Genomic DNA, 24,124 nt, shown 5'->3' on the forward strand with positions numbered 1-24,124 from the left:
GCCAGTATTTCCTTTGTGGCTTGACATGTGTTTCAGACACATCTTCTGTAAAGTGCCTTGGGATGCTCGTAGTTACAGGTGCAATATAAATGGAATTTGCCGCAACTGAATTTATTCTGGGCACAATGCACTAGTGTAATAGAACATTGCATCAAGTGGTTCAAAAGCACAAGTCACCAAAAAGTGAACTCTGATCCTGACCCAAGTTTAAGGAAAGAATATTAGACCGAGACTATATTCACAGGTTTCTTGCTGGCAGGTTCAAGGACAACATTAACAGATGATGAACAGCAGATTACCCACGTGTCTTCTTTGATGGAGAACACTGCAACTTTTATGATAATATAATCAATATCTTGTATTTGAAAGTAAATACAGATATAATTGGGCTTAATCTTATGCACCCCCTGCCCCCAGAGGAGAGCTGGCAGGTGGACCGGGGTCTAAAATTGGGCACAATCCTATGGACACTGTTAATGCCACTTAAGGCCTCTTATTGCCACACTGCAACTTTTCCCATGCCTAGCGCCACTGTGAAGCCCAGCAGCTTTCACGGCTTGGGCTGATGGCAGGAATGGGGGTTCCTCCTCAGGGGCCCATGGAGGCCCTCCCATCCCCCTCTCCCCCAAGGTCTTCCCCCGCCCCTGCTCCATTGGTCTTTTCACTGCCGCTCACCCTTCCAACTCCCTTGCCCCGGCCTGCCAGCCTGGGAGATGCCCCCCACTTACCTCAGTGTCCAGCTCGAGCAACAGTTGCCGTTGGGGGCTGGATGTAGTCCCAGCGGTGCTGTGGAACCAGACAGCTGCCAGCCATTTGATTGACCAACAGCTCTTGGAGGCAGGGCTTTCTTCCCAGAAGAGGTAAGGGTTGCGGGCAGTGGGAGTATCATCTCAAGTCACTTAACAGCCCACTGACCATTAAATAGCTGCGGGGCAAGCCACTGGTGTGGACCTGCTGCACCCATAACCACCACCCCCAGACCCCCCGACATTTACCCCAGGGTGGTGGGGATCCAGCTTAGCATAAAATCCCAGCCAATTATCCTGCCCAGGGCTTTTTAATGTAATGTTTCCTTTAAGTTACTTGATTAAGACAGTCTGTCCAGAGTTGTTGTATTAATCCAAATTAACTCTCACCAGTCATATCCAGCTGCAAAAGATGCTTCAATTGCGGGTGCTATCAACTTAGCTGCTGTCATAATAAATCTCTCTGCCATTGCTTTCCTGCACAATTAAACATATATGGAACATAATTGGTTACATTTGTCTTTGTAATAGAATCCTTAACACAGTTGTAGTATACATCAAAATGGTTCCCTATCAGGTATTTTTCAAAATGTTATGAATAATTCCTCTAAAAACAGATCAATGAAAACATTATTTAATGGCAAGAATTTGATATTTGAAAAAGTCTGCATCTCTGTATTATTATCAAGAATTTAGCTACATGATTTCTCCACAGGGATACAGTATTGGGATAGAAGTATGAGAAAAATCAACATTGATAACTGGCCCTGTAATCTGCTTTCTAAGGAATATCATGTAGTTAATTATTAGCATATGGAACATGTGACTTAAAAAACATTGAAATGCCACCCTTGTTGCAGGTTGTTTGAAGTTTAAAGGCTCACAGGGATAACTTGTTGCTCCAGAAGTGCAAATTTAAAAAGTGGCACGTTATTTTCAAAACAGCAGATGTATACTACCGTTCTCGCTCCATCTGTCTGAGTGGGTCATTCTTGATGGCTTCTATCACCAGATTCATATGTGGATCATCCTAAAAAATTAGAAATAATTTGCAATGAGACAGGTTCACTCTGAAACAAAAATTACTCTATTACATCTATAGCATTCCTGGATCTGTGTGGGAAATGAGTGGGCCAAGTGGACGAAGTGTCTGTGGGGGAACACTTGGATAAGCGAGATCATCATATCATAACATTTAGATTAGTGATGGAGAAAAGCAAGGAATTATATAACGTACAATGTCTAGACTGGAAGAGGGCTGATGATACGGGATCTAGCCAGGGTAAAATGGAACCAAAGACTAACAGGAAGAACTGTAAGGGAACAATGGATGATTTTTAAGGAAGACATGCTTCAGGTACTAGCTGGGTACATTCCAACAAGGGCATTCCAACAAGGGGAACCAAAATCAGGGCTCCATGGATGATGAAGGAAATAGAGGTTATACTGAAACAAAAAAAAGAGGGTGTATGATGCATTTCAAGTGAATTCTTCAAGTGAGAACCAGGTCAAATACAATAGGTTGAGAAAGGAGGTGAAGAAGAAAATAAGGCCAGCAAGGAGAAAATATGAGAATAGCATAGTTGTCCACGTAAAAAGGAACCATTATAAAGCTCTGGTTAGGCCAAAACTAGAGTTTCAAAAAAAATTTGTTCATGGGATGTGGGTGTCACTGGCTAGGCTAACATTTATTGCCCATCCCTAATTGCCCTTGAGAAGGTGGTGGTGGTGTGCTGCCTTCTTGAACCACTGTAGCCCATGTGTTGTAGGAACACCCACAGCACTGTTGGAAGGGAGTTCCAAGATTTTGACCCAGCGACAGTGAAGGAATGCCGATATAGTTCCAAGTCAGGATGGTATATGACTTGAAGGGGAAGTTGCAGGTGGTGGTGTTCCCATGCATCTGCTGCCCTTGTCCTTTTAGGTGGTAAATGTCACAGGTTTGGAAGTTGCTGTCGAAGGAGCCTTGGTGGGTTGTTGCAGTGCATCTTGTAGATGGCAAACACTGCTGCAACGGTGCATCGGTGGTGGATAGAGAGAATGTTTAAGGTGGTGGATGAGGTGCCAATCAAGCAGGTTGTTTTGTCCTGGATGGTGTTGAGACTCTTGAGTGTTGTTGGAGCTGCATTCATCCAGGTAAGTGGGGAGTATCCCATCTCCCTTCTGACTTGTGCCTTGTAAATGGTGGATAGGCTTTGGGGAATCAGGTGAGTTACCCTCTGCAGAATACCCAGTTTCTAACCTGCTGTTGCAGCTATGACTAGAGTATTGCGTCCAGATCTGGTCACAACATTTTAGGAAGGATGCAAGGGTCCTTCAGAGAGTGCAGAAGAGATTTACCAGAATGGTTCCTGGGATGGGCAATTTTAATTACAACGGGTAACAGGTTAATAGAATAGTTATGACAATGAGTGGTATAGTCCATGGTGTAACAGTGACATCAGTATTCAAGTGCTAGATACTTGGGAGAGAGGATGGAACAGTCTCTACTCATGAAAGACATAGCTACTTTGTAATCTATCTTATATATTGTGTTAATAAACCAGTTTGAAGTAATGACCAGACTGACTATAGTCTCTTCTAGATAAAATAGGTCACACAAACCAGAAGCCAGCAACCATGCCACCAGTGTATGATCATGGTAGAGCCATGGTGACATCAACCTAAATGAAGGATTAGTGCCATTGACGGGACCACAGCAAGAAAGTGCAAGAAAACCTGATAGTAGGAAAAATCCACAAACATATCGAAGGCGGCCAACTGGAAAGTGGTAGCGATGCCAGCACCAGTCAAACAGTCACTGCCCTTTCTGCAGCAGTTCGAAGGCCTCAAGGACCAAAAGAGAGGCCAGGGTTAGGAATTTTGGATAAATAAACTTCCTCTGGAATCAAGCAACACAGGATTGCACACTAAAGAGCAGCAGCACCAGGTTAGTTTACTCCTTTACACCATAGGACCAGCCACCGGCCATGTCCTCTTGAGACAGGGGGTAGAAGAGACCTCCACAGACTTCCAAACTGTATTAAAAGTGCTCGATGCACATCTCACTCTGGAACAAACCCTGAAACCCTGGAACGATACCTGATCAAGCAGATCAGTACATTAAGCAGGCCAAACTCAGAACTAAATCGGGCTTTAATCCATTGTGATACAGGGGCTCTAGATGACTGAGTTAACTGGGTAGGCTCCAGGGAGGCAGCCCCACCCACTCAAAAGCCCACCAAAATGTGCAAAAGAGCAGGAAACCCCACAGCAGCTATCTTAAGATGCTTACACTATGGTGCAAAGAAACAGCACAGACACAAAGACTGCCCAGCAGGGGGCACAGAGTGCTTCCAGTGCGGGAAGACTGGACATTTCAAACACTTGTTATTCCAACAACTTTAATAGAGGAAGAAGACAAGAGAATATTTATGATATGCACTCCATCCAAGAAATTGGAAACAATGACAGGCAAAATTCAAGTTTCTAGGGGAAGTAAATCAGAACTATTGATCAGTTACGGTGGAAGTTAAAGGCTTTGACACCAACTTGAAAATTGACACTGGAGCTGGCGTTAACATACTAGCTGGTCATCTGGACTGGCTTCAGTCAGTACTCCTCCACCCATCAAATATTAAATTGCAAGGTCCAGGTGGCACAAGCCGTCCAAAAAAAGGGCGGCTAATTGTCCCTCTTTGTTACAAGAGATGACAGATCGTTGACTCCCTCTATGTTGTTCACAATCAAGGCATATCTTTATTGAGTGGAGATGTTGACATACTACTGGGAATTCTTGAAAAACCAAATGACAACCTGCATTTAGACAGCTTGATACTTTTCATGGAAGAATTTCAGAAGTTTTATATCGAACCAGTGGAATTCCAGCCTACAGCAGTTGGTGAGATTTATTCATTGAGCTGCAATTTCCTCCCCATCACAAAGAAACCATTTACTAGACCCCAGGCAAATAATGAGGTTGTGGATCTCTCAGTTTTTTATGAAGCTAGGCCAGAGGTGGCAGATACAAATACACTGCAGCAGACAGTGGCCATCTGCAAGACGACCTTTTGGGCCTGGATTGGTTCTTTCCAGAAGAAGGTAACGAGAAAGAAGCTGTTGTAGCACTGAGTGATCTGTTAGAGGGTGAGGTGCTAGAGGTTGGTTCACTATTCCAATCTACAGCTGAGCTATATGAAGTCACTGTTGATTTTTTTGTGGAGCCAGCTGTGTTTACTAAGGCTGAGCATGATGCTGCCAGACCTGCTGAGTTTTTCCAGGTAATTCTGTTTTTGTTTTGTTTAATTTGCTGATGCTTTTCATTTACAAGCACAAACTTAGCCATAAAGCCTCCACTGACTTACTATAAAACATGCATGGTTGATATTTTTCTGAAAACCACCACCTATGGCACCTCCCCATGCCCACGCAGAAGATGCAACACCTGCCCCTTCACTTCCTCTCTCCTCACCGTCCAAGGGCCCAAACACTCCTTTCAAGTGAAGCAGCATTTCACTTGCATTTCCCCTAACTTAGTCTACTACATTCGTTGCTCCCAATGCGGTCTCCTCTACATTGGAGAGACCAAACGTAAACTGGGTGACCGCTTTGCAGAACATCTGCGGTCTGTCCGCAAGAAAGACCTAAACCTCCCTGTCGCTTGCCATTTTAACATTCCACCCTGCTCTCTTGCCCACATGTCTGTCCTTGGCTTGCTGCATTGTTCCAGTGAAGCCCAACGCAAACTGGAGGAACAGCACCTCATCTTCCGACTAGGCACTTTACAGCCTTCCGGACTGAATATTGAATTCAACAATTTTAGATCTTAAACTCCCTCCTCCATCCCCACCCCCTTTCCGATTTTCCCCCTCTTTGTTTTTTCCAATAATTTATATAGATTTTTCTTTTCCCACCTATTTCCATTATTTTTAAATCTATACCTGTAATGCCCTGTCAGTCTTTCCACCCCACCCCCACTAGAGCTGTACCTTGAGTGTCCTGCCATCCATTCTTAATTAGCACATTCTCTTAGATAATATCACCACCTTCAACACCTCTTTGTTCCTTTATCTGTGACATCTTTTGATTATCTGCTCCTATCACTGCTTGCTTGTCCCTACAATGAACCCCCCCCCGCAACTTCTCTCCCCCACCCCACCCCCCACCTTAAACCAGCTTATATTTCACCCCTCTCCTATTTTTACTTAGTTCTGTTGAAGGGTCATGAGGACTCGAAACATCAACTATTTCAACAGCAAATTAAACAACCCCCATAACATTCAGGTTGCTCCCATGAGTCACTATAACTCAGTTTTAATGATCTTGAACCTCTCCAGGATTTGACCTTCAGAAACAAATTCCAGTAGAAAGAAAGATAATGGCCTAAAGCAACATTGAATGAAGGTAGCCTGCTTTACTGCATTGATCTATAAGATATTGCTGAAGAAAGCAACAGCAGGAGTTGGATGGTAAAAGAGCATACTGGAAAAGAGGATGTCCCTATAAAGTAGGAAAAAGAGAAGCCTGTCTGCGAACTGGAGGGAAAAATAAGAGTTTTTCCATATGAACAGAAGAAAATAAGAATGTTTTGAAACTGCTGTGTGCAAAAAAGAGGCATCTTTGCATATTCAGGGAAAGAAGAGCTTCATCGTCAAATAAGTGCCACTGTGCACTTGAGCGAGAAAGATTGTCATTGAACTCTGGCATGGTTGAAGAATCACTGTGAAACTGGGGACACTGGGAACTCGGAGGGAGAGAAAGTCATTGTGAACTCCCCAGAAGTCGTCTCGCCCTGAGCTAATTAACACTCTGAGTGTAAAATGGCTGAGCGGCTGCCAGCTTTTCAAGGGCACACTCCAGACTGACTTTATATTAAGGGTGGGGATAAGGAACACAGCACCCATAAAACCCAGCCCGCAATGTGCATTCAATGTGAAAAAAACAAAAAGCATATGAAATAATGTGTACATAAGAAGAAGAATGAACTATCAAAAATAGGAGCTGATAAAATGTCAATTGTACAAATTACATTCCTTGGGGGTTGGTGGGGCGGTGTTGGAGAAGAATAGAATAGATTTACTAACAAAACAATATCAACATAGACCTCTAAGCCTCATACTGATTAGAAAAGAGAAATAAACTCACATGAAACGCCCAATATCTACCATGCACTTATTCATCACCTCAAAGGATATTTAAAGGAGGCTAAGAATGGCATGAATAAACAGCCTGTCCAATAGCAACTGGATCCAGGCAAATTTTGACAGCAATAGAAAGTACTCTGCCCTTTTATCCTATGTTTTGCATCTCGAGGGCATGAGTCAATGACAAGAGGAAAGGAAACCAGTAAATAAACATGCTCCTTTCTTTTCCTTTGTAACTTAAGTAACAGACTAGAGCAACCAAAATAAAGTGCATCATCACTCAGGATTGCAGGATCATGTCACTCAATGATTCTAAACTTGGAAGACACAGAGCTCAAGTTAAGTTATCAAATGAGCAGTAAGGGTTTGTTTTGAAACGCAAATACAATGATCTGTGAAACAAATGCACTTAAACAGCTGTTATAAGAAAAGGAACTGGGTTTCAAAGGATGATCTAATTAATCTAAACTGGCACCATTTAATCAACTGTGCAGACACCAATAAATCCATAGCAAGACTTCCATAATCAGTAATGTGAATTTGTGTCAAAATCACTGACTGGCACGTCCTCTAGTTTCAGACCACATCTATCTCCCTCTCATGTATATTTGTAGGCTTCCTGCAGCTTCACAAAGGGAAAGTCAGAGGGTATGCTTTAAAGGGCAGGGACACGCAAACTTATAACATATGGGTAAGTTTTAAACAACTCTCCAACTGGCAGGAGCAATGCGAGTCAGTGGTTCAGATGGTGGGAGGGGTTGCACACATTCCTAATGTGTTTCCACCCTTCACCAACTTAACTTATCATAGCACAGGCATGGGAAAGGTGCCTGCCTCAAGTAGGCATGAGTCTACTTTACATTGGAAAGTCAAGGCCTGGTGACATCATCAGCACCACAACAGCATTTTAACTTCTAGATATATACTGTATACACATAGTTGTTTAACTTAAATTATCTGACCATTTCTAGAGCACCAAATTCCTATCTTTGTGTGTTATTTATGTTGTTTAATTAGAATTACTGGATAATTTGAATTTTTGGTGCAAAATGTGACTCAATTGTCAACAGTAAACTGTATTGTATTGACTTGACAAATATGTAAAAGTATTAGATGATTCATAAAGCAAGTGTAATTTCTTTAAAGTGGCCTCTAAAAAATTTTGATAAGTGATTTTGTTATTACTTTGTCTGTGTCAACAATGAAAGTTCATAAGAAAATTGTGTAGAAGTTACTAGCTCGATAGATATCAACCAAATTAGTATTACTGTAATATCAATTATTAAAAATAACTAAGACAAGTATCCTGAGTTAAAATCTTGAATAAATAATAAATGAGGAGACACTTAATTGTTATGGTTTTCTTTGTTCTTCACATTAATTTTGACTTTTATACCAGAAATAAGGTCATATTTTTACAAACATAAATAATACATTCCTAGTAAGTTTACACATATAATCAGAGTGCACCTCTACCTTGTCATTTAATTCTTAATTTACTTACATTAGGAGGAATGTATTTGTCATCTTCATCAATACCAAGTGGGACCACTATCAACTTCTGGAATGCTTTCTTCATCTTTTCACGATCACCAATGGCAAAGTAGCACAGAATGAGGTTAAAGCTGGTTTTTAAATTTGGGCTTTCACTCATAATATGCTCAAACGAGGTGATAGCATCAGAGTACTGTCCCATTTTGACAAATACAACACCAATGTTCTGCATTATTTTAATCCTGTTTAAACAGAGAAAAAATTGATAAAAAGAAAAAAAGATATGAGCAGCTGACATTCAATATTAAATTAGCCTTCAGTATTACATTCTATACCTCGTAAGAGACAAAGAATAAGAATTTTCACAGAATCATAGAATTGTTACAACACAGGAGGCCATTTGACCCATCATGTCTGCGCCAGCTCTCTGAATGAGCAATTCACCTAGTGCCATTTCTCTGCCTTCTCCCCATGACCCTGCACATCCTTCCTTTTCAGATGATAATCCAATTCTCTCTTGAATACCTTGATTGAACCTGTTTCCACCACACCATCAGGCAGCACATTCCAGATCTTAACCACTGTGTGTGAAAAAGTTTCTCCTCGTGTCTCCATTGCTTGTTTTTCCAATTACCTTAAATCTGTGCCCCCTTGTTCTTGATCTTTTCACCAGTGGGAATAGTTTTCCCTATATCCTCTGTCCAGAGACTTCATGATTTTGAATACCTCTATCAGAGTTCCTCTCAACCATCTCTCTTCCAACGAAAACCCCCAACTTCTTCAATCTATCTACATAACTGAAGTTCTCACGCCTGTGCAACAATTTTTTCTGTTCTTTGGCTATAAGATTTTAAATTACTTTAAATTATAATTGTTATTCAAAATAGCTTTTAGGAGGTATTGAATTCAGGAGGCTGTCTCCAATCCTCACTGTCCCTAAATCATCAGGCTGTTTGCCCTGAATGAATAGAAAATTTCCTCCAACTAAACTTTGGGCAGACCAAAGCCATTGTCTTCAGTTCCTGCCAAAAACTCCATTCCCTCTTCCTGACAACTGCCTGAGGCTGAACCAGGGTGTTCACAATCTTGGCATCATACTTGGAACTAGGGGTGTGTTTCCGATCACATTTCCTCACCATCACCAAGGCCACCTACTTCTACCTGCTTTACATTGCTCAACTCTACCCTTGCCTCAGCTCATCACTGCTGAAATTCACCCATGCCTTTTGTTAGCCATAGACTTGGCTATCCTAACATTGATCTGGTCAGCCTCCCATCATGCACCCTCCATTAACTTGACGTCAACCAAAACTCTACTGCCCACATTCTAAAACACACCAAGTCTAGTTCATCCATCACCCCTGTGCTTCCTGACTTGGCTCCTGGTCTGGTAATATATCAAATTTAAAATTTTCATACTTGTTTGCAAATCCCTATCACTCCTCCTTGGCTTATATTTTTTCATTTGTTCATGGGATGTTGATATCGCAGCATTTATTGCTCATCCCTAATTGTCCTCAAGAAAGTGGTGGTGAGCCATCTTTTGAACTGCTTCAGTCCAAATGGTGTAGGTACACCTCATAGAGCTGTTCGGGCTTGAGTTCCAGGGTTTTGATTCAGTGACAGTGAAGGCACTGCCATATAGTTCCAAATCAGGATGGTGTTTGACTGGGAGAGGAACTTGCAGGTGGTGGTGTTCCCATGCATTTGTCATCCTGTGCTTTGTGGGTTTGTAAGGTGCTGTTGCCACTCTGTACCAGTATTGGAGGGAGTGTATGTTTAAGGTGGAGCATGGGTTGCCAATCAAGCGGCTGCCCTGGATGGTGTCAAGCTGCTTGATTTTTGTTGAAGCTGCACTCATCTGGGCAAGTGGAGAGCATTCCAGCACACTCTTGTGTCTTTCATATGGTCGACAGGCTTTGGGGAGTCAGGAATCGAGTTACTTGCCACAGAATTCCCAGCCTTAGACTTATGCTTGTAGCTACAGTATTTATATGGCTGGTCGTGTTGAGTTTCTGGCCAACAGTAACTCCAGGATGTTGGATGGTGGGAGATTCAGCAATGGTAGTGCCTTTGAACATCAAGGCGAGATGGTTAGAGTCTCTCTTGTTGGAGATGGTCATTGCCAGCACTTGTGATGTGACTGTTTCTTACCACATGTCAGCCCAAGCCTGAATATTGCCCAGCTCTTGCTGCATGCTTCAGTATCTAGATGTGGTATTGAACACTGCATACATCAGTGAACATCCCCGCTTCTGACCTTACGATAGAGGGAAGATCGTTGATGAAGCAGCTGAAAATGGTTGGTCTGAGGACATTACCCTGAGGAACTCCTGCAGCTATGTCTTAGGGCTAAGATGAATGGCGTTCAACGCCAACAGGCATCTTCCTTTTTTTTCCCCTTGATTCTCACTGACTTCAATTTTGTTGGGGCTCCTTGATGCCACACTCGATCACGCTTACCTCACCTCTGGAATTCAGCTGTTTTGTCCATGTTTGGACCAAGGCTGTAATGAGATCTGGAGTTGGGTGGCTCTGGCAAAATCCAAACTGAGCACCAGTGAGCAGGTTATTGCTGACTAAGTGCCACTTGATAACAATGTCAACAACACCTTCCATCACTTTATTGAGGGTAGATCGATGGGGCAGATTGGATTTGTCCTGATTTTTGTGGACAGGACATTGTCAGGTAGGTGTCAGTATTGTAGCTGTACAGGAATAGCTTGGCTAAGGACATGGCTAGTTCTGGAGCACAAGGCTTCAGTACTACAGCCGGGATGTTGTTCAGGTCCATAACCTTTGTTATATCCAGTGCTTTCAGCCATTACTTGATATCATGTGGAGTGAATTGAACTGGATCAAGACTGGCATCAATGATGGTGAGAACCTTGGGAAAGCCCAGGATGTTATGAAGAGAACTTTGCAGAGTCGATTCGGCAGTAAGTGCCTTTGCCGTTTCCAGTTCCCAAGTCGATGCCAGGTGGTTGGCCTGATTTTATACTTATTCAACTTTTCTGTAGCAGGTTGATAAAACTAGGTCATTTCAGAGGGCAGTTAAGAGTCAACTACATTGCTGTGGTTCTGGAGTCACATGTAGGCCATACCAGGAAGAATGGCAGAATTACCCCCCGGAAGGACATTAGGGAACCAGATAGGCTTTTATGACAATCTGCTAATTTCATTATGATTAATATTTTATTCCAGATTTGTTAATTAATTGAATTTAAGATTCCCCCAGGTGCTATTTGAACTAAGACCTCTGGAGCATTAGTCCAGGCCTTCAGATTACTAGTCCAGTAACATTACCACTATGCTACTTCCTCTAGCCCCACAACCCTGAGATAGCTGCAGTTCTCTAATTTTGGTCTCTTGCCCTTCCCTGATCTTAATTATTCCAACATTGATGGAGATGCCTTCTGCTGGCTACACCCTAAACTCTGGACTTCCCTGCTTAAACCCTGCCTCCTTTCTCTCTCCTTCTTTAAGGTACTCCTTAAAACTACTTGAATATTATAACAATCCCATGGTCATCAATAAAACACACCAGCATCATGCATTCTTACAATAAACATTTAAGTGCAGATTTTCTGGACCAGTTAAGTTCAACACCTTTAAATGTTGACTTAGGATCCTTTTAAGAAAAAAAACACTTTTGGCACCTCAATTTCATAAACATACCCAGAAATTCATAGATATAAAAAATTCTGGCATGCACTGAGTATGACACAACAAATAAAACCAATTTAATTTGCACAGTTCATCCAACAGACTAGTATCATACCCAGCTTGTGCCTACTATTTATCCTTCACTTAATCTATTTCCCAAAATCAACTGCAAAATGAAGTATAAGCTAGATATTCCACTCATTGCAGCATCTATAATATGTATTGTTACTTACAGTTGTTTAGCTTCTCAATGCATATAAATGCAATTTCTGCTTAACTGTTGATCGACACCTACATGCTTTAGCTAAGTGATAGGCAATGGGACAGACCTTATACTTGTGCTAAACTCCATTCCACTGGTGCAAGATAATATGTAATGTAGGCTTTGGGAACTACCATCTAAAATTTGACAGGAGTGGGAATCTTATGCAACAATAAATTGTATTCTTATAGCATCTTTAAAAGAGAAAAATTTCCCAAGGTGCTTTACAGAGGCATAATCAGACAAAAATGAATGTCAAGCCAGAGTAGAAGATATCAGGAGGGTGACCAAACGTTTGGTCAAACAGATGGGCTGAAAGCAGGAATGGAACCATGCAATGTTACAAAAGAAACAATTATTGTATTTATATAGAGCCTTTAATGTAGCAAAAACATTCCAAAATGCTTCACAGAAACAAAATTTGACACTGGCCCGACCTCTTTATTGGCTCAAAAAGGTAGGTTTGAAGGAGAGTGAAATTGCCACAAAGTCATACAGATCAGGAGGTGTGAGGTTTAATTTCAGGATTGTGCTGATTTAGCTGATCTCAGCTAAGGCAACAGCTGAGGCATTACAATTGGCCTCAACACTTTGGGCTACAAAGAATAAAAAATAAGAGACCAGGGTTCCATCTTCTGATTGCTATTCGGTAACCTCTGCTGAGGAGCACTGTACGTAAATGTTTGATTAGAACAGTGTTCAGCATAGCTGCAATAATCTCCACAGTCAAATAACCTGCCAACACTTACTGATGTAGGGAAAGAGCAGAAAAATTGAAAAAAAAAATTGTCATAATATACACTTACAACTTTTTTTGTGTAGGTGAGGGAAAGAAGCTGCTTCACCATAATAGTTCTACTAACACCCACCTCATCTCCTTATGGGAACTTGATATCTGATCCAATGCCATTCGATAAAATTTTATTGCCTTAGGATAATTTCTTTGCTTGAAGTAAATATTTGCCATGTTTACCTTCAGCCGACCTACCAGTAAAAGTAACATTTTAAAAACACTTTTATTAAAGCTCTTCCATAGAAGCAAGGATATTGAAATGTTTCACTTATAGAAACTTAGCAATAGGAATAAGCCATTCAGCCAATCAATTTATTAACCACGGCAACTCTTCTTGATCCAAGTTCCAGTCATTTCCCCAGTCCCTTAACATCCTTATTTCCCAAGTAAACATCTATCCCTCTTTTAAACATTTCAGTTGATAATATATCTGAGGTAGTGTATTTCTGAATTTTGAATATTTTTTCTGGATTCACTTTTAAACATTTTAGTACAAATTCTAAGATTATTTATTCTTGTTCTGGAGCTTCCTCCTCTCCAGGGAGCACAACCCAAACTTACTCATAGTTAAGACCTTTCATACCAGGTTCATATCAACCTCTGAGTGGCTGCTTGACTTCAGCTTTCCGTTATATGTATTACTCAGCTGGAGAAGGAAATAAAGAGTTGTATATCCAAGTTTGCAGACAGCACTAAGTTAAGAAACTTAGCAATTTGTGCAGATGGAAGCAGAAGATTATAAAGGGGCATAGACAGACTATGTCTATGATGACATAGAGATGAAGAGAAAGTTTTTCTTTCAGTGATGCGAGCGTCTGTAGAACTCTCTTCCCCAGAGAGGGGTGGGTGGAGGCAGGGCCACTGAATATTTTTAAGACCAAGTTTGATAGATTGTTGATTGACTAGGCAGTCAAAGGGTATAGGGGGTAGGAAGAAAAGTGAAATCGAGGCCACAATCAGATCAGCCATGATCTTGTTGAATGGAGGAGGAGGCTCGAGAGGCCGATTGACCTACTCCTGCTCCTAATTTGAATGTCCGTAAATGAGTGGGCAAAACTGTGGCAGCTGGAGTTCAATGCAGGGAAGGGTTAGGTAATCCACTTTGGATCTGAGAAAGACAAATTAGAATACTGACTTAATGTTGACAGACTTGCAGCTGTGGGGCAAGTGGATTTTAATGTCCGTACATATACAAATTATTAAAAGCTGGTGCACAGGTGCAAAAAGTAATCAAAAAGGCAACTGACCTTTATCTCAGGGGGGTTGGAATTCAAAAATGAAGAAATGATACTTCAGTTGTACAAAGCCTTTGTCAGACTCCATCTGAGCTACTATGTTCAATTTTGGGTACCAAACCTCAAGACAAACAATACTGGCCTTGGCACAGGGCAGATTCACCAAAACAATACTAAAGGTTAAAAGGTAAAATTATGAGGACAGGCTGCACAAATGTTCCTCGTATTCCCTTTAGCTGAGAAGGTTGAGCAGTGATTGAATTTAGGCTATTAAAATGATATAGGGATTCAATACAGTAAATACAGAGGGGCCATTTCCTCTGGTTGAGAATCCAAAACAAGCTGTCATATCTTAAAATCAGAGCCAGGCCTTCTCAAGGGTGTCATGAAGAGGTATTAATGTCTATAATGTTATTTGGAAATTATTTTTCAAATAGAGTTTAGTGGTGTCTGTGTGTGTATCTGTGTGTGTGTCTTAGTGAGATTAAAGCCAGCTAGTCTGGGTGTTTTGATGTACAGAAAGAAGTAGGTTTGAAATGGTAATTAGGTAAACATGGAGAAGTTTAGAAACATGGATATCAAGGGAGCAATTTGCATTTTTAAATAAACCATTCAAAAGAATGGATGAAATCTTGCACCTAGCTGGGAGACGTCAATCAATGTGTTTATATTACTAATAAAATTAGTGGGGTAAAAATGTTATTGTTAGAAGATGTGATGTCAAAAGCCTAGGATACAATGGAAAATTTACATTCAAAGGAAAAGTTAGGTATAAACAGAAAGGAGTTTGTGTGTGTAAGTCAGAGACATTTAAGATTTAACCAGCCTGTAAGCCAACAACTGTGTCAGGAAAGGAACTAAATTGCAAGGAACCTCATTTTGAATTTGTGAGGTCAAATATGCTTTGCCTGGTGTCTGTTTAAAGTTTATGGGTTACTGTTGCCTTGGAAGATTTACCTGGGAGTGATTAATTTGAGTATTTGTTTAAAAGTTATTATGGTAGCAATTTGTAGACATGTGTATGTTTAATTTATTGTTAAATTAACAAATGTTTAATTTAGTTTTATATAAAATGCTTTGGAGGCTCGGTGGTCTTATTCCTAAATTCAGAGCTGCATCTCAAATATATCAATTGAAAATATAGGTTATGACAGTTGTTCAAGTTTCTGTCTGGGGTTTAAATGACTCAACCTTTACCAACTGCTGTGTCTTAACAATGGCAGCTAAGGATGGGCAATAAATGCTAGTCCAGCCAGCGAAGCCCACATCCTGTGAATGAATAAAGAAATCAGGAAACACTTTTTCACACAAAGGATAATGGAATTATGGACCTCTTTCTCCCAAAAGGCTATGAATACTAGATCAACTGAAAACTTTAAAACTGAAATTGATAGATTTTTGTTGGGCAAGAGTATCATGGGATCTGAAGCAAAGACAAATTAATGGAGTTGAGGTACAGAACAGCCATGATCAAATCTAATGATAGAACAGTTTTGAGGGGCTTAATAGCCTATACTTGTTCCAATGTTTTTCCCAAGGGCAGTAGATCCTTCCTTTTGAGGGCGGCAACATAATACTCCAAATGAAATTTGACTAACGCTATGTATAATTACAACTGTGCTTCTTTGCTTTTAAATTCTCTGTCCCTTTTTATAAAACATTAAGCTTTCACGGATTAGTTTTTAATGACATACATACTACTGTTCATTAATATTTAACCCCATTTAGACTGTAGGGTGAGCATGTTATGGTTACTAGATAGTTAAATCCTTAATGCTACTTAAGTTCATTGTACATGGTATTCAAACTCATAAGAAACTCTCCAAGTATTCACAAATTGTGATTTACATAGACCACATGCCTTAGCAAACATCCATCGAATTCTTAACAATTATACGGCGGGTCCTTTAGCCCTTTTTGACCATCAAGATTTTCCTCCACTTCTAAACTGAACAATTGGGTTAATTTCAAGGTAGCCATGAGCTTTTTGTCCACAGTAACTGAAATCATTAGTTCTGATCACCCAATTTTAAACCTTACTTTTTACTACCAGAATTTACTTTATGAAAAAGGGTGAGATCAAATAACATCTAAAATAGCCATCAATGATGTTCAGAAATTATTGCCATCAATGATGTTCAGAAATTATTGCAAGCACAAACTTGAAATCATTCCATCCACACTAAAAATTAAACAGGGTTTTCTATCGTCAAAATTTCACTCCCTTTCAAAAATATGCAAATCTGATATAATATTTTTGAATTTTATTACTTCATGGACTATTGCATGTCTCATAGTGCAATTTTATTTTCTTGCTATCCTTGTTTCTTAAGTGATACAGGCAAACAGACATTGAGTAAAAATTGAAATACATCTGTCTGTGGCAAATACTTGCCCCAAACAATAACATTGTAAAGGCATGTAAGTTCTTATATATGTTGCTCTAGTCTTATTAAAATTATATTTGCACAAATTCCTGCTAAACTAACATCTTAGGGATACACTGCTTGCAGTCACTTCTGTGATCTAAGGAGCAACAGGTTACTTAATATCCTGAAAGTTGCAAACAAATTTTGTTTTAATTAAAATTTGTATCATTGGATTTTTCTTTTTACAATTTAAAAATATTTATTTTAGTAAGTGCTCAACCATTTACAGCCCAAGTGTTGCTCTAATGATAGGTATCGACCTGAAATATTAAGTCTTCCAACATTTTTTTGTTATTATTTCAGATTTCCAGCAACCACAGTATTTTGTTTTTGCATTTGATGTTATGTCAGCTTTATAATACACTGACACCAATTACTGGAGATTACTTCACTCAACATATCGTAGCAGCAACAGAGAAGACTGTTTTCTAAAATGTCCATGGCTAAAGTTAATTATATTTAGTAATGGTTCCAAGAGTATAATGAAAGGTAATCTGTCATTAGATTCAAAACTGAACAAAATCACAATATTTCCAACATACGCTTACTGATAAATAAAATGCAGCTCAAAACAACGAACCATCTATATATTTTTTTAAATGTACAATACTTCAATCTTACCTGCATTATTGAACATCTTGTTTTTTACTATCACTTGATAGGTATTTAATGCTTCTGCAAACATGTCATTAGCTGCATATTGGCTGGCTAAATTGAAAAGTACCTAAGGAAAACACACACACAATTAAAAATAAAGCTGTACAATTTTAATATTTTTGCTATAGGATCAATTCAAAACATTATACAGTAAGTCCTCACTTAAAGTTGTAGTCGCATTCCTGAAATCTTTAAGCTAATCAGATTCTCTCTTTACAACCAATGTAAAAGTTATAGTTACGTTCTATAGGGCCTCTCCCGTCAGAAAAAAAAATTAAAACATTATACTCTAAGTTGAAACAGTGTACATTCCTAAATTCCTATATTCGTAAATGAAATAACTATTAAAGTATAATAAATTTAAAAATATAGAAGAATTATGTTAACTCTCTCTACTCACCTCCCACTCACTGACTCTCCCACAGGCTGTCTCTCTCCCTCATACCATTCTCTCTCTCTTTTGTCACTTTCCTGTCCACTGCTTCCTCTCCCAAACCCTTGCTGCGAGCAAGGATTCAGAAGGGCAGCAAGAGGGAGGAAATGAGGGATGGAACGAGAGGAACTGCGAGCCGGTGGGTCAAGAAGGGAAGCAGCGAGCTGGAGAGTTGATCAGAGAAACAGCGAGTGAGAGAATCGGGGAGGTAAACAGCGAGTGGGGCAGGAATGAGGTGAATGGGAGAGTCGGGCAGAGGAGCAGCAAGTCAGAGAGTCAGGGGTAGGGAAGAGGTGAGTGACAGAGTCCAGAGGAGGGGGGAGCAGCGAATGAGAAAGTCAGGCAGGGAAGTGGCAAGACAGAAAGAGAGAGCGAGAGCAAGAGAGAGAGAGCAAGTGCGAGAGAGGGAGAGAGAGAGAAAAAGCAGTAGAAAGTCTCGGGGACCAGCAGAGGCCACTCCAAAATGACACTGATCAGGCATGCTCCATCGGCCCCAGCACAAGATGATGCTAGAGTGAAAGTCGCAACATTAAGGGCGCATACCGGCCCTATTCTATCTGCCACGCTAAAGTGAAAACCCATATTTTGGTAATCAGTGTTAAGCGTCATACTTCATCCAGATTTTAATCTCTCAAAGCATCTCACAGAGCGATGGCTGTCATGCGTTATCCAACTCACTGAATAAGTAAGATCCAGATTGATATGATCTGAAGATGCTGTTTGCTCTCTCTGCCTCACCAGTATTCTCTCCTTTCTTCCTGCTTCCTTTGCTTTTTCCAGAGCCTTAAGCAGTACAAAAGGAATTATGCATAGTTTAAAAGTTTGAATCTAAATATCAGGTATGTTTCAAAGAAAGCTACTGAAAACGCAACATGCTATGCATCACTTTTTGAAATTCTCATTGGACAGACACTAAATACTACAAACAAACACTTGGGTAAAATAAAATTAAAATAGTCTGGTCTAAGTGCTAACTCGCATATTCCCACTCAGTCAGGTATAGAGTTGCACTGGCAGATACAGGTGATAATGACATCCATTGCATCTCAACCAGGAAATGACAAATGTTTTTTGTTTTAAAAAGAGAGATACCTTAATACTGGGCCAGGCAAATCAGAATAATTTACATTTGTATAGTACCTTTAATGTAACAAAGTATCTCAATGTCAGAGAGACAAAAAAGAACTGAACATCATGAAGTGGTAAGATAAGGTTTCAGAGTGGTGACTAAAGGCATGATCAAGAAGTGATCAAGATCAGAACTGTTCTGAAGGAGAATCATGTTAGACTCGAAATGTTAACTGTTTCTCTCTCCACAAATGTTGCCAGCCTTGCTGAATATTTCCAGCACTTTGTTTTATTTCAGATTTCCAGCATCGGCAGCATTTTGCTTTTATATTGAAATAGATACATTAGGAACATAGGAGCAGGAGTAGGCTATTCAGCCCATCAAGCCTGCTCCGCCATTCAATACAATCATAGCTGATCATCCACTACAATGCCTTTTTCCCCACACTATCCCCATATCTCTATGTCATTGGGGATAGTGATTCAAGTAAAACTGGCAAGGACAGAAGTAATTAGGACAGATAATGTATATTTGGCAAATTTTGGATGGGTTACATCTTGTAAGGGGCAAATTTGGGTAACAAGGAGAGCTTTGAAGTAACTGAGTTTGGAGGTCACAAAAGCATAGATAAACATTGTGTGAGCAAAGATACATAAACCACTGTCTTGCTATTTCTCTTGAATCTTTCAAAAGCCTCTTCCAAATCTGTAGCTTTGATCATGCCTTGGATCACCGCCTCTGGCCTCCTCCTTTTCTCCTTTTAGTATTACTTGGCATCCAGTTGTTTTTGTATCAGTGAAACATTTTGGGATGCCTTGGCTGGAATCTTCCTGTTGCAAATCAGATGGGAGTGGAGGCGGGTCTGCAAAATAAACAGCCGTTGAGCGGCTGGCTGGAAATCTGCCTCCACTTCAGCCCTCCACCGTTTTCCCAAGGGTGGGAGAGGGAGTGGGCCCAAAACAACCCAGGTCATATTAACTAGCTAATTTGCATTATAGCATACACTTAGATTTTGTGCAAGGTGGCTGGGATTCTGCGGCTGTCGGATTTTACACCAGCTGCATGGAGGTGGGAAGGTAAATAATTTTTAAGCACTTTCGACTACTTTTATGCTTTCAGTTTAGACATCTGCTGAGATTAGCATTTCTGAGGCCAAATTATTTATTTGGGGATTTATGCGCTCTTGGATGCAATGCAGGCTTTTAATGTGTTTATAAATACTTGAGAGTCTCTGTATCAACACTGTCAAGTGCTTATAAACACCTTAAAAAGCATTTGCATCCAAGAGCCCATAAATTCCCCAAATAAACAATTTAACTCTTGATCATGTTTGTACAGCTACTCCGAAGAGTCATATTGTTTATTTAGGGGGTTTTTGGGCTCTTGGAAGCAATACAGATTTTATAATTGGACTTATGATTTCATATGTTTATAAAGTGGATAAGGGATAGAGATATGGATGGGTAGAAGAAGGGTATGAGTGGGGGATTGGGGGATGGGATGGGATGGGATGGGGTGATAAGGTGAATGGGAGGGTCATGGGGTGGGGGGGAATATACCTAAATTTTAACATACTTTTGAAATTCTTTTAAATTAAGTTAAGTATACTTTTTGAGCCTTACCAATACAGCTCAATGTTTGTCACATACCCATCTGAAGATCCAGGCCAATGTATTTGTGAATGGATGGAAGTGGAGGCAGACCTTTTAACCTGCCCACTCCCAGAGTCGAACAGCCTCCACTCCCACCTTGGGTCTGCCAAAGTGGGCAGCAAGCCAGCTTCGAGGTCAATTAAGGCCCCAGTGGCCGCAAAATCCCGGTCCCCAGCAGCCTGGCGATGGAGGCAGGAATGCCACTCAGTTTTGGTCCTGATTCCAGGTTTCCACCTCCAACGGGAAAATTGGACATCTTGTCTTACAGGAGGCAGGTGACATTGTCGAGGTGAAACCCAGCTTGGTGAGGCTCAGCCTGAGTGAATTGACAGGGACAGCAATGGTTTTGAAGAATTTTTGCTGGGAGCCAAACAGAATTGCTTTGATCTTCTCAATATTGAGTTGTCAACGGATATTGTTGGTTAAGCACTTAGGAGGTGCATTATTGAGAAGTGCAAGTGGTGGCAAAGATGATGATGGGTGGAATCTTCCTGATAAAGAAAATATCAAAGGATCAGGGCCATTTCCAGGTTCTGACCCGGCTGGTGTCTGCTGCCGCATGGCGTCGCAATCTTAAGGGAAATGGCCTATTAACAGGTTGATTCCCTGTTCACCTTCCAATTAAGGACTTCACAAGGCAGCCTGTGCCTGCAGCTGAAGCCAGAAAGGCAGGGAGGGCTTCAAAGACTCCCATGATCTCCCCATCAGGACCTAAAAGTTCAGTCTGGGGCTTTGGATTAATGGTTCAAAAGACTGGAATGCTGATAAATCAGCACAATCTCAGTATTCTACCTGAAGTGTCAGCCAAGGTTATATGGTCAAGACCTGAAGTACAATTTGAATCCATAGCTTCTGATTCAGTGGTGAGCATGCCATCACTGAGAATACTTAATCCCTCCTGTTGAAACTCATCAGTCTATGTCTGGAACTGTTGTTCTCCTTAGAAATTTTTCATGATCAGAACTTAACTCACAGCATTAAATACTGAATTTTCCATCTCCTAGACTGGTTTTGGTAGCCTGTGGGGATCAGAGAGGAATTTGCCAGGGTATATTTTCATTCTTTGGTTGTGTTTTTTCTTATGCTTTTGCCTCTCCTAGGAGTTTACATGGTAGCAGGGGTATTGGGGTGGGATTTGTCTGGTCATGATCCTCAAGTCATAATGAGGTATGGGGCAGACTTGAAAGACAAGTTTTGCCTTTTCCTGCCCACCAATTTTGCATGTTTGTTGAACATGTTCAGCAAGTGAGATTCTTACCAACTGCAGGTCACCACATCTATTGGCAATGCAACTTTCTTCAATCAACTCATTCACGGTTTTCTCTAAATTCTTAACTTTTTCTTCCGGCCTAAAAACGATTATATGAGAAGCACAATGATAAATGTTGGTGTAGGCTTTAATAATTTACATCAGACAGCCAAAAATTTTCTGCATTAAAAATTGTTTTGACTCATTTTACCAGGTTGCCAAAAATAGGTATAATATCCAGTCCTATAATGAAAATATATTTTTAAGATATTCAGAAAATATTCTAGACCATCTAGTCACATGAAATTAACTGAAAGTGGAAAGGAAATAGAAAGTCAACTATGAATTTAGAACCATCAAAAAGTTGCAGAAAATCTACTGGAGCTCTGGAAAGTGACAGTTTTCAGAATCAGGTATTTTTCTAAATATAACGTTGAACCCAAAATGCATATACTTTATAACAGTAAATAAAAATAATCACTAGCCATCACATTTGATGATGGCAAGTTTGTCAAGTACAGTACGGCGCATATTTTCCATACAATACCCACACATTGTATATAATACTTTGTGTTCTGTATGCAATAGAACGAAGGACTAACCCAACAAATAATGCACCAATTGTGCAGGGCATAATTCAGCCAGATAAACCTATTTCATTTGTTCTTGGGATGTGGGTGCCATTGGCAAGGCAGCACTTATTGTCCATCCTTGGATACCGTGAGGGCATTAACAGTCAACCAGGTAATGTGGGACTGAAGTCACGTCTAGACCAGGCCATGTGGTGCAAGCTCCCTTTCCTGAAAGGCATTCCAGTTGTGTTTTGATGATATCTGATAGTTTACACAATTATTGCTTTCTTTTCCTGATTTATTAAAGAAAGAAAGAACTTGCATTTCTATAATGCCTTCCACAACCTCAGGACACTACAAAATGACTTGCAGCCAACAAAAGACTTTTTAATAGTGTAGTCACTGTTGCAATGTAGGAAACCCGGCAGCCAATTTTCACACAGCAAGATCCCGCTAAATAGAAATATAATAAACACAAACTATTTTAGTGATTTTGGTTGAGGGATGAATATTGGTCAGGACACCAGGGAGAACGTCATTGTTCTTCTTTGATTAGTTTTATAAGATCTTATATGCCCATCTGAGAGATTAGACAGGACATTGGTTTAACATCTCATCCAAAAATTGGCACCTCCAACAGTGCAGTGCTTCCTCTGCCCTGCACTGAAATGCCAGCCTGTATTATGTGCTCAAGTCTCTGGGGGCTAGAGTGCTATCAGCCAATAGAGAATAAAATTGGGTGGGGATTTAAAATAGCCAGTTGACCTGACCCCATCACTTTTATCACCGAGCCACGAAACATCAGTGCAGAGAGGAAAATGTGGTGAAGACGACTGCATACCAGTAAAAGAATGTGCCCAATTTTCCTTTCATGTACAGAAGGAAAAGCAGACAGATCCTATAATAGCTGTGATCCCCCACCAATTTCTGTGCTTTGCCAAGAAGATGCTTACTGTCCAGGCAGTAAGGATGAAAATCTACCTCAATGTTACAAAAAAGATCTGCTGTATTATATAGTGAATGGTTAATTATTATTGAGGGGGATTTTTTAATTCCAAATTAAGATCCACATGCTGTGAAGCAGTTTTGTACTCTAACTTACGTATCTTCATTCTTTGTTTCTAGAGGTGGAGCAGGACCTCTTGATTGTCCCAGTGGGTCAAATGCAGAGCCTGAAGTAAATAAAACATGAAAATTTAAGAAATCAATTATGATGAAATGCTACCCTTACTTTCAAACAATTATCCTGGGCAAACATAATTGATATGAAAGCCCTAGACAGTCTGAAGTGCCTGAAAAACAGTAAATACCATTTATCCAAAGAGATTTGTCTTGAATGCTAGAGAAGACTAAGGAAGAGATTTGTGAGGCATTGACAATCATGACAAGAAAGTCAAAAGCAAAATACTGTGAATGCTGGAAATCTGGAAGAGAAACACAAAATGTTCAGCAGGTTAGGGTGCATTTATGTAGAGAGAAACAGAGTTAACATTTCAGACCAATGACCTTCTACCAGAGCTTGCAGTTTTGGCAAAGGTTCCCCAACCCAAAACGCTAACTCTGGATGGAATTCAATGCCCACCTGTCCCGAAATTATAATAATTATCATAATATTATTGTGATTATTGTAAAGGTAGGTTAATAGTGGGGTTTGGATTGTGTGTGTGTGTGCGCGTGCATGGGGGGGACTTAATTGAATTGAAGACAACTGGTCTGGAGGCTTTGAGTTATCAAAAGGGAAGCTA

The 24,124-nt window shown here is 40.3% G+C and overlaps 1 protein-coding gene across 1 annotated transcript in view; it reads right to left on the reverse strand.

Annotated features, from left to right (window-relative positions):
- Positions 1–24,124, reverse strand: part of ift88 (intraflagellar transport 88 homolog) — a 137,877-nt gene that overhangs the window by 70,916 nt on the left and 42,837 nt on the right. The window contains exons 7-14 of the mRNA XM_078545465.1: positions 23,482–23,551; positions 21,817–21,907; positions 18,516–18,620; positions 17,369–17,471; positions 13,160–13,274; positions 8,373–8,604; positions 1,706–1,776; positions 1,137–1,223 (exon numbers count right to left, since the gene is read on the reverse strand). Coding sequence (XP_078401591.1) covers positions 1,137–1,223; positions 1,706–1,776; positions 8,373–8,604; positions 13,160–13,274; positions 17,369–17,471; positions 18,516–18,620; positions 21,817–21,907; positions 23,482–23,551 — 874 coding nt within the window. The remainder of the gene's footprint in view (positions 1–1,136; positions 1,224–1,705; positions 1,777–8,372; positions 8,605–13,159; positions 13,275–17,368; positions 17,472–18,515; positions 18,621–21,816; positions 21,908–23,481; positions 23,552–24,124) is intronic.

The sequence above is a fragment of the Cetorhinus maximus genome, chromosome 7 (assembly GCF_964194155.1).
Source record: "Cetorhinus maximus chromosome 7, sCetMax3.hap1.1, whole genome shotgun sequence".
In the NCBI taxonomy this organism is placed as follows: Eukaryota; Metazoa; Chordata; class Chondrichthyes; order Lamniformes; family Cetorhinidae; genus Cetorhinus; species Cetorhinus maximus.